We start from the raw sequence: 16,191 nt of genomic DNA, 5'->3' as shown, positions 1-16,191 counted from the left end.
TGTCATCCATCACCGTAGTAGCTAAGCACTTTTTCATGTAAAATCAGTAGCAAAGCCCCCAAGTCAACTTTGTGGAAGTTCTGGTTCTCCGGAGTAGTGTGGCCTACTGGATAAAGCACTGGACTGGGAGTCAGGAGATGTGCATTCTGTTCCTGGCTCTGCCACTGGCCTACTGTGTGACTTTGGGCAAATCACTTCACCCCTGTGCCTGTGAAATGAGAATACTGGACATTGATTTGAGATGTACTGGCAAAAAGAACTAAGCATTATTATTCTTTTCAGAGTCAAAACTTTGCTTCAGGTAGAGGTTTTTTATTTTGTTAATTTAATTTTATAATTTCCTCTGTTTGTTGGTTGGTGGGGGCTTAAGGCTAGAAGTGTCAAAGTGCCGATGTGTCGAAAGAATAGTAAATATGGCAGGCGACCAGGTTGGCTTAACAGTGAAATCCTTGCTGATCTTAAATACAAAAAAGAAGCTTACAAGAAGTGGAAGATTGGACGAATGACCAGGGATGAGTGTAAAAATATTGCTCGGGCATGCAGGAGTGATATCAGGAGGGCCAAATCACACCTGGAGTTGCAGCTAGCAAGAGATGTTAAAAGTAACAAGAAGGGTTTCTTCAGGTATGTTAGCAACAAGAAGAAAGTCAGGGAAGTGTGGGCCCCTTACTGAATGAGGGAGGCAACCTAGTGACAGAGGATGTGGAAAAAGCTAATGTACTCAATGCTTTTTTTGCCTCTGTCTTCACGAACAAGGTCAGCTCCCAGACTACTGCACTGGGCAGCACAGCATGGGGAGGAGGTGACCAGCCCTCTGTGGAGAAAGAAGTGGTTGGGGACTATTTAGAAAAGCTGGACGTGCACAAGTCCATGGGGCCGGATGCGTTGCATCTGAGAGTGCTAAAGGAGTTGGTGGATGTGATTGCATAGCCATTGGCCATTATCTTTGAAAACTCAAGGCGATTGGGGGAAGTCCCAGATGACTGGAAAAAGGCTAATGTAGTGCCCATCTTTAAAAAAGGGAAAAAGGAGGATCCTGGGAACTACAGGCCAGTCAGCCTCACCTCAGTCCCTGGAAAAATCATGGAGCAGGTCCTCAAGGAATCAATTCTGAAGCACTTAAAGGAGAGGAAAGTGATCAGGAACAGTCAGCATGGATTCACCAAGGGCAAGTCAAGCCTGACTAATCTAATTGCCTTCTATGACGAGATAACTGGTTCTGTGGATGAAGGGAAAGAAGTGGACATGTTGTTCCTTGACTTTAGCAAAGATTTTGACACGGTCTCCCACAGTATTCTTGCCAGCAAGTTAAAGTAGTATGGGCTGGATGAATGCACTACAAGGTGGATAGAAAGTTGGCTAGATTGTCGGGCTCAACGGGTAGTGATCAATGGCTCCATGTCTAGTTGGCAGCCGGTATCAAGCAAGTGCCCCAGGGATCAGTCCTGGGGCTGGTTTTGTTCAATATCTTTATTAATGATCTGGATGATGGGTTGGATTGCACCCTCAGCAAGTTGGCAGATGACATGGAACTGGGGGAAGAGGTAGATACGCTGGAGGGTAGGGATAGGGTCCAGAGTGACCTAGACAAATTGGAGGATTGGGCCAAAAGAAATCTGATGAGGTTCAACAAGGACAAGTGCAGAGTCCTGCACTTAGGACGGAAGAATCCAATGCACCGCTACAGACTAGGGACCGAATGGCTCGGCAGCAGTTCTGCAGAAAAAGACCGAGGGGTTACAGTGGACAAGAAGCTGGATATGAGTCAACAGTGTGCCCTTGTTGCGAAGAAGGCCAATGGCATTTTGGGATGTATAAGTAGGGGTATTGCCAGCAGATCGAGGGACGTGATCGACATTGGTGAGGCCTCATCTGGAGTACTGTGTCTAGTTTTGGGCCCCACACTACAAGAAGCATGTGGAAATTTGGAAAGAGTCCAGCGGAGGGCAACAAAAATGATTAGGGGACTGGAACACATGACTTATGAGGAGAGGCTGAGGGAACTGGGATTGTTTAGTGCGGAAAAGAAGAATGAGGGGGGATTTGATAGCTGCTTTCAACTACCTGGAAGGGGGTTCCAAAGAGGATGGCTCTAGACTGTTCTCAGTGGTAGCAGATGAGAGAACAAGGAGTAATGGTCTCAAGTTGCAGTGGGGGAGATTTAGGTTGGATATTAGGAAAAACTTTTTCACTAGGAGGGTGGTGAAACACTGGAATGCGTTACCTAGGGAGGTGGTGGAATCTCCTTCCTTAGAAGTTTTTAAGGTCAGGCTTGACAAAGCCCTGGCTGGGATGATTTAATTGGGGATTGGTCCTGCTTTGAGCAGGGGGTTGGACTAGATGACCTCTTGAGGTTCCTTCCATCCCTGATATTCTATGAAGTGGATATCAATGATTGTGACTGTAATTCTTATAGTGATAAGGCAGGCTTTTTTCAAAAAGGAAGGTTTGGCTTGTAGCATTTTCTGAAGACAGTCCATCAGCACATTGCTGATTTGGGGTCAGATCCAGTATTGTCTGAGGTGCCCTCTTCCATTAATTTAAGGGCTCTCAATCTGGGAGTCATGTTCAACCTGTCCTTCCCTTATTGCTAAAGGAGAGGGCAGTCCTTGCTAGATCCTGGTGTCATGAATGGGGCTCCTGGAAGGGTCCCAATAAGGAAAAAGTTAAGAATGACTAAGAAAATGTATTAAACAGGATCTGATCGGCATGGTGGATAACCAGATGATAGTAGGATAGTTTTGTATTGTGGTAGCACATGTAGATGCTAAAGATCTTGACACTTTTGGCAAACAGAAATGGTGTCCTGGCCAACATTCTCTCACTTATTATTATTTTTTATTATTAGCATCTAATGTCAAAAGCTGGGTATATGCTACAATTATATAAGTGCATATTGTTTTTTCTGATTATCTACACAGTTACTCTGCTCTTAGCATTCAGTTCCTTACTTTGAGATTATACCAAATTCTGTTTCATATTGGAAGGTTGGGTTCTTTTAGTCTGTGTATACGGTTCATAAAATATCTCTACCCAGTATAAGTGGGTTGTTGAACTTGTATCAGAGCTCTGATACAAGTTCTTTTGCAAACTGTGTATGTACACCTTTTAGTAATTCCCTTGAGAAACTAAAGGTTGCCTTCTGTTGCCACTACACTGGTTATAATTGCTTCCCGATTGTGTTCTATTGAAGACCACGGCAAAACTTCTAACTTTAGTGGGAGTAGGATCAGACCCTAAACTTGCTATATCCTATGGTATAAACATCTGTTATCACTAAGGGCCTGATCCTGCACTCCTAACAGGGTTAAAACTTCCATCAGATTCCAGCAGAGCAGGATTAAGCCACAGCCTAGCTTTATTCCGATTTGAACATCTGCATAAAAATCTGATTTGAAGACTAATTTGGCCCACCAGATTCCTTCATTTCATATTAGATTACCTCGTATGACATGAGGTTAAAAATAGAGGAAAACAACACCAGCTGCATTTTTGGATACCCACTGTGCAAACTGGTAGTAGCATGTCATCCACAAAGAAGTGTGAGCTAGTGTCACTTTTGAGTCCCAGTGTAACAGAGAGGAGATAATTAGTAAAAGGGAAATTGAAAGGCTGAAAATAGCACTATTTCATACTAGCTAATTTAAAAAATATGCAGTTGCTAGAATGGAATCTGAAGGGAAAAAATCTCTCAGGGTATCCTATTGTCATTGTGTACGTTCAGTCAGATATACCATAAAAAGATGTGTGGGGTTTAAATGTTTTATATTTGTTTTTTAAAAATTAAAAGGGTACAATAAATAATAAAATATAACTGTACGGCCTGTATCTTTCAGCCTTTATTGAAGTGAGTAGTACTACTGAAGTCAAGAGTTATTCACATGAGTAAGGGTTGTTTTTAATCCCATATTTTTGGTTTAACAATACAGTTAGAGAAATAAATAGTAGCAGAAGGAGAGAAATTGGGAGATACAGATTAGACCACGGAGAAAAGATGGAGTGGTGCATATGTACAAATAGGTTGCAAATAAGGGTAGATTAACACATGAGCCTGGACTTTTTTCCCCTCTTTATCCACACACAAAACAGCCAGCAATTTCATGATGAAACTCTAATGAGAATTAGAAAAGGACTTCTGCATTTGTTAGCACAAAGGAAAATAGACCTCCTTCAGAGTTTCTGTATTTCAAAGCACTTGCGTGTATTAAAATGCCATGCAGGCTACAAGGAATCCTTCTCAAAAGATGAAACATTGTCATTTGAAAAGAAAATAGGTACTTGTGACTTTTCACCACCTGGGTATTAATGCAGCCAATTACCGTGTCCTGCCTTTTAAATATTATTACATTAGGGCAAGAAAGGAGCCGATATTGTATTTTACATGACCTTTCTGGTGCTATATATACACACACAGATTTGTGTTATTTGTCTCTTTGATTCGCCAAATGTTTCTTATTTGTGGCTCAAGGCATTTATTTATTGCAAGGCTTCAAGCTGTGGTAAGCAAGGTCATAGATTAAGAATTGATTTCCACAGTTGTTCTAGCATACAAACTAAATTTCACTTGGTTGGTTTTAAAAGCTGCAGCTGGACATAAATTCAGCTTTCCATCATTATCAGAGTCCTAATGTTAAAGAAAATGAGAGAATATTCTGTGTACATTGTATGTTTAATTTAGCCTGTCAGCTAAGATTGCCCATGAAAAGCAAAGTGCTCATGCTCTGCAGGCTTCTAAATGTAACCATATTGTTACTGATCTGAGGTTTATTTTATTTCATCTGTATTCTTATTCCATTCTGAATGTACCTTTATTTGGCCATTAAATATTATTCAGATTTTGGTAAATTATGTTTTGAGCAATTTTTGTATGCTTTCTTTATTGTTTTTACTATATGCTTCCAGATTGTTAATTTCTGTCTTTAAATGTGGCTAATAGGAACGTAGATTTCAAAACGGAATACAAGCCCCTTCACCTAGAAATAGATATCCTGTTACCTTACTGTAACTTAGAGCACAATAATATAGTCAGACTTAAAATATGATTAGACTGTACATTGAATCTCTCTGCTAATGAAATGAATAGCCACCAGGGCAAAGGGTCTCCTCAAGATAAGGCTTTGTTATTGATGATCGCAGTAGAAGAATTTTATACTAGATATTATTCTGTGCGTTAATTAATCTGTATAATTTTTAAGTATGGATGTATAACTTTTCTTCCTAGGGATGTTGCATGTGATATGAACTAACTGGGTAGTGTGTTGTAGAAAGGACATCCGAACTAACCATCCACCCATCCTTTTGTCCATGAACTTCTGTTGATGATGCTTTTGAATAAAGATTTTTGATATGGCACTATGTATTCCATTTTTGATACCATAAATTAACAGAACAAGTCTTAATATGTAATGCACAATGTATAGTCCTAATTAATATTTAACATCTTCACGGTGCTTTACAAATATTAACTATCCCTATAACACCCCTGTGAATGCTAGCACTTATCCATCTGCATTTCCACTTATAGAGAAACTGAGGCACAGAGAGTAAATGATCAGTCCAAGGTAACAGAGAGTGAATCATGCCAGTTTAGAATTCCTGACTCTCAGCCTAGGGTTCATGCCACACCTTTATAAAGAATTCTGTTGCGGAGAGGCAACTTGACCTAATAGTAGTGTATATAATCATGGGAAATGACCAGGAGAATTGCATCCATACACTCACTCACTGTTGATCCTGCTGTCTCCATTCTGTGGTTTTGTTGATGCTGTACAGGCTTCAGGAATGGGGCAGTGGGACATTCTGGTGTCTTACTATATTAAAATGAGGCTATTCAGTCTCAATCCCCCCCTGCCAAAAAAAAGAATGACTTAGAAAAAACAAACAGAACCACTCCGCCCCCCACCCGCCCCACTACACAGTGAACACTCCCAGTTGCTCCGTAGCAGTACATTCCCGAGAGAAAATAATGTAAGCGGTGTTCTGTACTCTCTTTTTTGTTATTACAGTGCAGTGAGATTGAATGGTGACCACAAGGGGAACTCAGACACTTAATGCACTAAATGGTTTTCTTTGTAGTGGCTGCAATATGTATTGAAAGAAAAACAGGCAGAAAGAGGTTTTATGGCTGATGCTGGAGGAAAACAGTTTGGCATATATAGCGAGATTGTTCAGGGATAGGTCAACTGTATGAAAATAAAAACAGTTTTACGTTAAAATTCCTTATTTCAATAATCTTTAAAATAATCTTTTGGAGAAGGGAATCTGTACAGCTAGTTTGTAAACTAGTTTTCTCCCCTTTCTGGGCCAAATTTTGGCCTAACTCAAGCACATGCACTGATTTTAATGGGAACCATGAACAAGCTATTCAAAGTTTGCATCTGACCCTTTAGCTTCATTTTAGTATATGCCTACACTGCAGTTACCCAGTGTGATTGCCCCTGGTGTAGACATAAATCTAGCTAGCTCAGATGCCAGAGCAGTGAAGCTTCAGCAGTGCACAAGAGAGGTTCTGCATGGGCTTGTACAGCCTGCACTGAGGCACACGTTGCCACAGCTGTACCGCTACTGATCGATACCCAAACTAGTTAGATTAGTTTGCAAGCTCTTTTGGGTTTTGGTGTGTGTTGGAAATACATTAATTTTAATTAATACATTAAATTAAATTAACATTGTCAATGTTAATGAATGAATAACTAAATAAAGAAGGTCTAAATATAGAGAGAAGAATTCCCCCATTACTTTGGCACCTAATTATAGTGCTGTCTGGGGGGAAAAACAGTATCATGATAGTCAAATAGGGTCAACCCACTAAATAGTCATGCTTCTGCAAGTGATGGTGCAGCATCACTGTAAGTCCTGCTAAGAGGAATTGCTGTTACCAAGCCTCAGGGTCAGGAGGGCATGTGTTATGAGTTAATTATTTCAAACATGGTCAGGACAACTTGCGCAACTGGTCAAAAGATTTCCAACGATGTTTAACATATGGAGGCTTTTTATGGAAGGACAAAGTCAAAAGTTATGTCAATAGTCTCAAGACTGATCCATTCCTCTGAACAAATAACCTTAGGAAGTGGTATAAACACCTAGGTAGACAGGGCAGGCTTCCTTGTATGTAGGTGATGTCTACCCAAGGGCAAGACCAATGTATTAGCTCTTGGTGATGCATACCAGATCTGAATGATATTCTGCTAAAGGGCATAGGCTTTATTAACAGACCCGACATTACTCAACTAAATATTCATTCAGGAGGAATGCAAAATACTCCTTTCAGATTCACCCACATGAATTTTCCTCAAGTCAAAGTGAATTGATGCAGGAACCTAAAAAACAGGTGCCTTCTGGTTCAGTGATGAGGTTGGTATAAGAACATGAATAGAATAGAATTCTTCTGTACCCAAGAGGATTGCCCTAACAGCAGGTATCATCCTCAGTTCCAGTCACCCTATTCACCTGTCACATAATCTCTCCCCAAGAGGAGACATTTTCCATTCATACAAAGGCCCGTACCCCCAAAAACAAACATTTCACAAAAAAAGACAAATGGAAAGGGAGAAGGAAACTGATTTTTTCTTATTCCCCAGATACTTGTCCACACCCTGTACAGTGCATTCCAAAGAGACAAAAAGAAGATGGAGTGAGTAAAGAGTGTCAGGCTCTGTTCATATAGGCGGAAAGAGTGGGCCCTGCAGTGTCCATAGAAAGGAGTTGGCAGTGTATTTCAGTGAAAGTTCTGTCCACACTGGGAATGGAAGGTTGAGCCCTGTTTTAGTAGAGTATTTGTATTTGAAAATAAAATCCATTAGTCAATATAATTATGTTTACATTGCTTTTTGTGATACTTCTTGCTGCAGAAGAGGTGTATGTATTGGTTGGGTCACTGTGGGAAATATCCACATTTGGGCTTCTCTTCATATCACACTTATTGCATGGATGTCAACTTAGGGCTTGATGCAAAGCCCATTGAAATCAGTGGACGTCTTTCTGATTTCCAGGGGTAATGTTTGCAAAGTGCTTTGGCAATGGAAAGTGCTAATAAATGCTAAGTATTTTTTCCATGTCCTGATTTTTGCACGTTTCTAAATCATGTCAGAAAGCACTTCACTGTTTTTAAATGTTTGCTTGTCTGTTTGTATTTTAAAATGTAGCTGTAAGGCAGTATTAGTACTTTACCAAGCGTTAATGTTTGAGTTCTTCTGTGTCCAACCTTTCCAGCCAGAGAGCCGAACGTGTCATTTCAGAAAGGTCGAGGGCCTCTATCAGTACTTTAGAACATATTTTCTGGGGCGCAGGCAGCACAAAGGCAGCAGAGATGACCTGCACGTGTCTGGCTGTCAGAGATGAAGCGAAACTCTTGGGGGGGGAGCACGTGACTGCTGCACTCGTCTCCTCTGGGCTGAGAAGCAGCAGCAGAGCCAGAAGCACCAGGGCAGTGGCAAGCGAGTGCCTCGGGGAGCATTGTGTGGCAGCCGGATTCTGCAGGCAGGGGGCATCGCCGGCTGGTGCCAGGCTCCTTTGGGGGAGAGGCAAGAGCACGTCGGGGGTGCATCTTGGAGCTATACCACCTGCCTTGCCTGGGGAGCACCCAGCCGTACAAAGACATCCCAGTTCAGGGAGCAGGGCAGGGAGGGCTGCTGGGCAGCCAGCCAATGCCTTGGCTCCCACAGCCCGGAGAGCTAGGGGCCCAGGCGGCTCCCACCAGCTTCCGATCTGCCGGCTCCTGGTAGGAAGTGACGGTTTTCAAATGGTGGGGGTCCCTAGGTGGGTGTGCCCCACAGTTTGAAAACCTCTGTGCTAAATGGAAGGCAGAAATCCTGGGGGGGGGGAATGGGGACGTGACCCTGCGTACCCCCCCACCCCACACGTCGCCTCTGCGTGGCTGGGGATTCCCCCAGTTCATGGGAGTCTCCAGTGAGTGTAAAACTAGCATCTACAGGTTCTACATCTCCCTCTCTGCAGACCCTGGCACCAGGAATATGTTCCGGGGGTTGGAAAAGGCGTTGTGGGAACATGTTGTACTCTGCCTGTCCTTAGCTGCCACATACATCCTTGGGAACATAGCTAGTTGGCACAAGTTTAGAGCAACAACAAGACTGTTCTAATCTGGATCAGAGAATCAGAGATTTATAACCAGTTGCTGGTTCTCAGCTTTGCCTTTTTTTCCCTGTCCTGGGCAGCTGGGGAGGCGGCCCGAGGTTTAGGAAGGGCCTAGTGAGCTCCCATGCTCTCCCTGGGGCTCCCTCAGCCTCTGGGGCTCCTACCTTTGTCCCTGCTGCCTCCTCCCCATAGCAACAGTGCTGATTCAAACAATTCAGTTTGCTCTCACTTTCATATCATAATCAAATACACATTTTCTTAGTACAGAACTCTAGAAGGTAACAGTGTAGCACCTCAAAGGAAACAAGTGTGCCCAGGTCACAGGTTACACACCATTGCTCTACCTCCTGGAACTTGGCGTTGAAATGTGCCCATTATGTGGTGTTAAGGAGGGGCATGCAGTAGGTTGAAAAAGGAGCATTATACTGTTTAAAAATGAGACAACGCAACCAAAGGGAATAATTTGTACTGTAGATGTTTTGACCCTCGCAAATTTGGAATGTGTGGAACCCATCAGTGCATCATTTCTGTTCTGTACTAACTCCATTCATGACTCATACTTTAGCCTTCTTGCCAAGAAGAAAAAACAAACAGGAGCAGCAAACTTCTTAAATTCCAAATTCATGCGTCTCAGACAGAAAGCAAAGCTAATCCCCAACACAGCCAAGTGTGAAGCAATTCTGCTCTAAAAATTCCACCTCTGTGCTTTTTCCCCGCTGCTGTGATTACATCTGAGCAGCTGTAAGTTTTCAGTACTGCGGCAGCAGTTTGGTTTCAGTTTTTAATTAAAAAAATTCTCATAACTAGGGAACTGAACAATAGAGTATTTTTTCCCCTAGATAAAAAATGGTTCAACTATGGGTGAAGTGCTGTTAATAGCAACTGTTGTGCAGCTGGAACATGGAGAGATTCAGCAAGCATGACATAAAGAAAAGTATGTTAGAAAAGGAACAAATGTAAAATAATACATGATTAAAAAAGTAGTTTTACCGTTTTCCTTTTTTCTTCACCTCACTCATTTCCCAGAATAGGCCTGGTGATAATTTTTTGACTAGAGGAAGATGAGTTCTCTGTACACAGTTAGAAATTCACTGTTTGGGAAGTACCTGAACTGCAATATAATACCAATACCTAATTTTAATAACCAACAGTCATACATTTAATTCTTTGGAATCCCTATAATTTACTCCTCTGCACATATGTTTTCATAAAGGGATATAAACTTGATTTATTTTAGTACCACACTGTAAAGTGGGCTACATTAAGGAGGTTTTGACAAAGGCACACAATTATACAGTATTTAGACACAGATAAACAAATATATTAAGCTGCATAATACCTGTATCATATATATTGAACATTTTCCATCAGACCTCTTTCCTTTGACTGATATCACAATAGAACAAAACGAATTAGATGGTAATAGCTCTAAGTAGTGCAGATTGAAGAGAATATTCTGTGTGGCAGCATACACCTTACATTCTTTGGTACATTTGGGGAATAGAAAAAACTACTGTAGATCAAAAGTGAGAATAGTTATATCTTTGCTATTTGGATAAAAAAAAGATCTCAGACCTCTGTGATCTAGTCTATGGGAGAGCAAGCCATGCTCAAGTCATTGTCTTTTTGACATTTTAGCACTAGACATGAAAATATGTGTCTGAATTAGGTACATTTCAGTGGGTAAAGGTAACTTTTTTTGTTTCTAGACACTGTGCTATACCATCTGGCCACCAGCCACTTTATACAAATCTCACAACAATATCTATCACTTTATAGAAGGACTAATCTGTCCAGCCAATGTTTACAATCAGATGATCTGAATGGAACCGGGAAACATTTCCACAATGAGAACTCACAAGTACTTTTGGCTGAAAATTCAAATTATGAGAATTTGCACTGCAGACTTTCTAAAAACCTATAGCTAAAAATTCATTTAGTTGTACAGAAACAATACTAAATCCTAGAAAAATCAAACATATTTTTTCAAGCCATGGGATGCATAGCTGATGGCACTATAGTTTATAAACAGGGACCGTCATTTTTAACATTCTTGCAAAATACCCTAGATCTACATATGGCATCTAAACATTTCAGATGTGAACACTTACCCAGATGTTGATATTCTGGCCACTGAATTCCAGTTGTTTGGTAAGTATGTTAAAATATTTTTTTTATTAAATGGAACCTATTTATTCTTTACCAAACAAAGAGTTTTTGTAATGGATACTTCATCACTGAAAATCAGTGTTACTGTATGGACCCTTTCTCAACCCTTAAACCCAAGCCAATGGTAGATATAATCGTTCTGATAAACTTGAGCCTTGATTTGAAATACCTTTTCTGGAACATTAAAATGAGGTTGAGAAGCCAGAACATTACAAGAAGCGTGCACCACAACTGTCGCTCCATGGACCATCTGCTGAGTGTTTTGCAGAGCCTTGCATGCAGTATAACATGGCTCACTGAAAGAGCTGGCTCAACCAGAGGGAAGTGGACAAAAACATGCAGAAGCTGAGTGGGAAGCTTGAAGCAATTGAAGATGTAGAGGTCATCTGGTGTAAAACACTTAGGTATGCACTTCTTTTACCAACAAAATGACATAGCACTTGAACTGTTTTCTAATATATGTATACACACTGATTTGTTGATGTGACCCTGCTAATTTGTTGTTAAGTTGAAGAAAGGAAACTGAAAACAACAAAACATATATGGGCCCAACTCACTTGTCACTGTGAAAATTTTCTGTCCCCTTCTCAGCCCTCTCTGTAAAAGGCTGTTGGATAGAGCATTTTGGCTGGAGTCCTAATGATGTAGGAAAGCAAAAGAGAAGGACCTTCATTAGTTACTCATTCATGTGAAACTGACAAAGGCTGAAGATTACCAATGCACTGGTCTGTAACCTGTAGTACCTGACCTTTGTTCTGTAGGCCAGATCATTATGTATTTGATCCAAGCCATCGTTCTTGGATCTTGTGTTGTGTTCTTGTCCTGTCCCAGTTCACTCATCTAAGACATGGGTCTGCCAGTGTGTTCTTAATGCTGTATTTCATTTTCCATTTTCTTCTCTAAGTCTAACGGGTTTGCAGAATTCATACCCAGAGAAGAAGAGTGGTTTTGGTCTCACCTCTCATTTATATAAACCATGAGCATCTGAGAATGGTGTTTGAAGGTTGGGAATAGTTCTCCACCTCTTCCATCGAAAACTACTCTAGTAACTCCTCCCTGCTCTACTGCTGTTGGTTTCTTCCATTCAGAGACATGGACATGTCCTGATTCATCAGTATAATTTCCCATCTATGTGCGATTTTTGTTTTAAAAAGAAAGATGTGGAAATTACATTGACTATGAGACACAAACATAGATTGGAGGTGGGTAATGGAAAGAGGTAGATACTTAGGTCCAATCTGGGAAAAGGAGTGAGGCTTTCCTGCTGTCTGTTTCCCTTTATCTTTAGCTACATGAGGGGTTTTGTTTGTGCTTTTTCTGTGCACGCCAATCTTTACATCTATCTACAGATGGAATGTCCACTGGATGAATTGGAATGTTTTCTCTGCTTAAACCTCACTCTCTTAGAGCTGTCCAGTGGTATTCTGTGGCCCAAGATGAGGATCTCTGCCATCAGAACTGGTTGATACAGAAGATCCTATAATTTTGGGGGGCAAGGAAAAAAAGCAATCTCTAAAATGTTTAGCAGAAATAATCCAATGGCTTTATTTTTACATTTTTGTTTGAAAGATACTACTTGCTGGCTGCAGAGTGTGTGGATTCATCTTCCTTCTGGAGCCTGAAACAGGTCACCACTAGAAAACCTTACAGTCAACCTGGCCCTGCAGAGAACATGGAAGGGGAGAGCATCTACGAGGTTGATTCTGAAGATGGGGTTGGAGGTAAGGGTGCCATCACTTGTTTTGTTTCCCCCCGCTGGCTGATTGATTACAGGGAGTCCTTCCGGTGACCTGACTGCAGACGCCACAGAAGATGAACAAGTGTTAAGGTTGTCTTCAGTTTATCAAGTGTATTGTCACCTTATAATACATGCAATGAATAAAGGTATTTTTTGAAAGCAGTTGCTTCCTAGAAGAAGTGACCTATTCAGAGTCTGCATGTGTTTTATTGTAATTGTGAGTTGTTAGCTGGAGCCTGAAGTTTCTTTATAGGTGACATAAATTCCAAATATTTATAAATAAAGGTAGATGAGACTTTCACTTTTCTCCTTCTTAGTCACTTCTCAGGAGCTCCACTCTTTTCTGCTTGCCATCTTCTGTCAACAGTTTTCTTTGCTGAGTGTAGAAAACGGCAGGAAACAGCTGCTTCTGTTACTTGTGGAACATGAGTACTTAGGGAGCATTGTTTCCCAACTCACACTGGTTATGTGAGAGTTCTGGAACAATTCACATAACTTCTCTGTGCTGTGATTTGCCCATCTGGAAAATGGGATTAACACCCCTCTCATACTTCATTGGGTATAACAAGGCCTAATTATTTGTGAAGTGCTCTGGAAACCTTTGACAGATATTACAGAATGGCAAAAACAGTGCATGCTGCTGCTTCACTCCCAACTTTTAATATAACCCAACCTCTGCTCACAGTAACTTCTGCAAACATCATTATCCAACATAGAACTGTATATTGAACTGCCTGTTTCACTGTACTACATGAACGTCATGAACTGCTAAACCTCAGAACCTTCAGGAACATGCATATCCAAGTATTATGGGAAAGAGCTCCTCTCCAAGTCTGCGTATCAGCAACATAATCATATTGTAGTTACTGAACTACACTGGAAACCTGTCAGGATATTCTGCATCTTTGTTTACTTGATCCTTTCAGTGATCCATATATTAGTTTCCAGTGTATGGTGACCACCTGCACCAGCAGTTCCGCACATGCTAGGTGGTAGAATGGCTTCGCTTACTTAAATGATACTGATTCGTTAGTTTCCTTCTGATTGCAACAAGGAGCTTGCAGGTGTTCCTCAGGTATGCTTATTATGAACACTCAGAAAATACTGACTAATCTAATGGTCACGTCAAATTACTAATTTTGGTTGAAAATTGCTTGGTAATTTTCAGTTACTAACAGATAGTAAAGTAAATGTTTACTTGTGTAAGAGACTTATCCAATTATATAACAAAAATTGTACAGATATTTATCCATGCAAAAGATAGGCCAGTTAGGTGAGTGAAGAGTATTTAAATACCCCTGGAGAAAGAGTGGTTACTATCTCCTTGCAGTTGTTCTCCATTCCCCAGAATACAATGGAGCCCTCGCTACAGGTTCAATGCTGGTATTGGGCTCTGTGCATTTTTGTTGAAGGGACAGGGTAGAGCCAGAAGCGCTCTGTAGTGCACGGTCTTCTGTTGGCATTGAGGATATCCAAGTAGTTTTTCATGTGAGTTCATTCAAGAGTGTAGTGATTGGCGTGGTTTCACCTACATAGCTGTTGGTGGGGCATTTGATGCACTGGTTTAGGTACAGCTACGTGAAATGAGATAATCACTGTGCTTTCAACTGAACTCCCACAGAAAAATAAAACAAAAACACCCTATTACCCATGCGTGAACACTTTCACAAAGTGTTCATTCCACATGGGATCTCTGTCCTTGTCCTCAAAGGAAACCTGAAAAACACCTTCAAAAGACAAGCCTGTGAACTTAAATTCATAACTCTGCTAGACCCCAAAAATCATAAAACCAGAGACACTGGTTTTATGGCTCACTACAGCAATTTGTAACCTACTAACCCTCGTTTGTCCTATGACTGCAGAGGTGTTAATTCCCCACTTCACTTTAACTGGTCTCCTGCAATGTGTTTACACCTTGTGCTTAACAATCTGTCCCACCTTGTATTCAGCTGTGACACTCTGATTACTTTTTCCAGACCTGAAGTAGAGCTCTGTGTAGCTCGAAAGCTTGTCTCTTCCACTAACAGAAGTTGGTCCAATAAGGTATTACCTCACCCGTGTCTCCCAACATGGCTACAACAACTCTGCAACTCACATGTTTAATGGAGGTTTCAGAGTAGCAGCCGTGTTAGTCTGTATTCGGAAAAAGAAAAGGAGTACTTGTGGCACCTTAGAGACTAAAATTTATTTGAGCATAAGCTTTCGTGAACTACAGCTCACTTCATCGGATGAGCTCACGAAAGCTTATGCTCAAACAAATTTGTTAGTCTCTAAGGTGCCACAAGAACTCCTTTGTTTAATGGAGTTACTCTGGTGAGAACAGAATCTGGACCAACACATCCAGGGCTTTTTGTTTTGTTACTGATTTCAGCAAAATGACAGCATTTTTACCATAAAGGGCTGTAATGATTCCTTGAGCTAAAAAGAGACTCACTTCAACAGGATTCAGGACTTGCTTACACTTGAGATGCTGTGCTGCTTTAGTGCTTCAGGAGAGATGCTCTGTATGTTGACGGGAGGGGTTCTCCCTTTGGTGCAGGTAATCCACTTCCCCAAGAGGCAGTAGTTAGGTCAAGGAAAGAATTCTTCCGTCGACCTAGTGCTGTTTACGCCAGGGGTTATGTCGACTTAAATATGTTGCGTATGGCTGTGGATTTTTCACACTCTTTAGTGTAGACCAGGCCTCAGTTTCAAAATAATTTGTCACAGTCTGTTGCTTATGCTTTTCTTCTAGTACAAGTTTGGAATGTGTGTGGGAAACAAAACAATTTCCATTCTGAAAACATCTCCTCCTATGGGCAAATGCTCCTTGGGGAAGGACCTGCCTTTTTGTTCTGTGTTTGTGCAGCACCTACCACCGTGGGGGTCCTGGTCCATGACTGGGGTTCCTAGGCACTACAGTAATATAAAAAATAATAAAAGCCAACCTGCTGTGGCTCCAAGGCCTACCAAGTACTGTTTGAGATTTGGAGAGGAAGAATGATTTTGTGAATAAAATGTAAGAGAGCTGGGATCTATTCTTTGCTCTTCCACAGACCTTGAATGTGACTTTGGGTAAGTCCCTTGAACACTCTGCCTTGGTTTTCTCATTGATACTTATATATCAAAATTATAAGTGTTGACAGTTTTTCAATCAAATAACTAAAGAGGGAATTCTAAATAATTTTACCAAACACACTGCAGTTCTGCAC

General features: G+C 41.1%; 1 protein-coding gene across 1 annotated transcript in view; it reads left to right on the top strand.

Annotated features, from left to right (window-relative positions):
- PPP2R2C (protein phosphatase 2 regulatory subunit Bgamma) overlaps positions 1 to 16,191 on the top strand; it is a 288,278-nt gene that overhangs the window by 112,142 nt on the left and 159,945 nt on the right. Inside the window, 2 exon segments of the mRNA XM_084625989.1 lie at positions 12,832 to 12,867; positions 12,870 to 12,983. Of these exon segments, the coding sequence (XP_084482115.1) occupies positions 12,832 to 12,867; positions 12,870 to 12,983 (150 nt within the window).

This window comes from Lepidochelys olivacea, assembly GCF_965140295.1.
Source record: "Lepidochelys olivacea isolate rLepOli2 genome assembly, chromosome: 4".
Taxonomy (NCBI): domain Eukaryota; kingdom Metazoa; phylum Chordata; order Testudines; family Cheloniidae; genus Lepidochelys; species Lepidochelys olivacea.
Note: the sequence above shows the minus strand (reverse complement) of the source record. Positions and strands in the feature narration are given on the sequence as shown.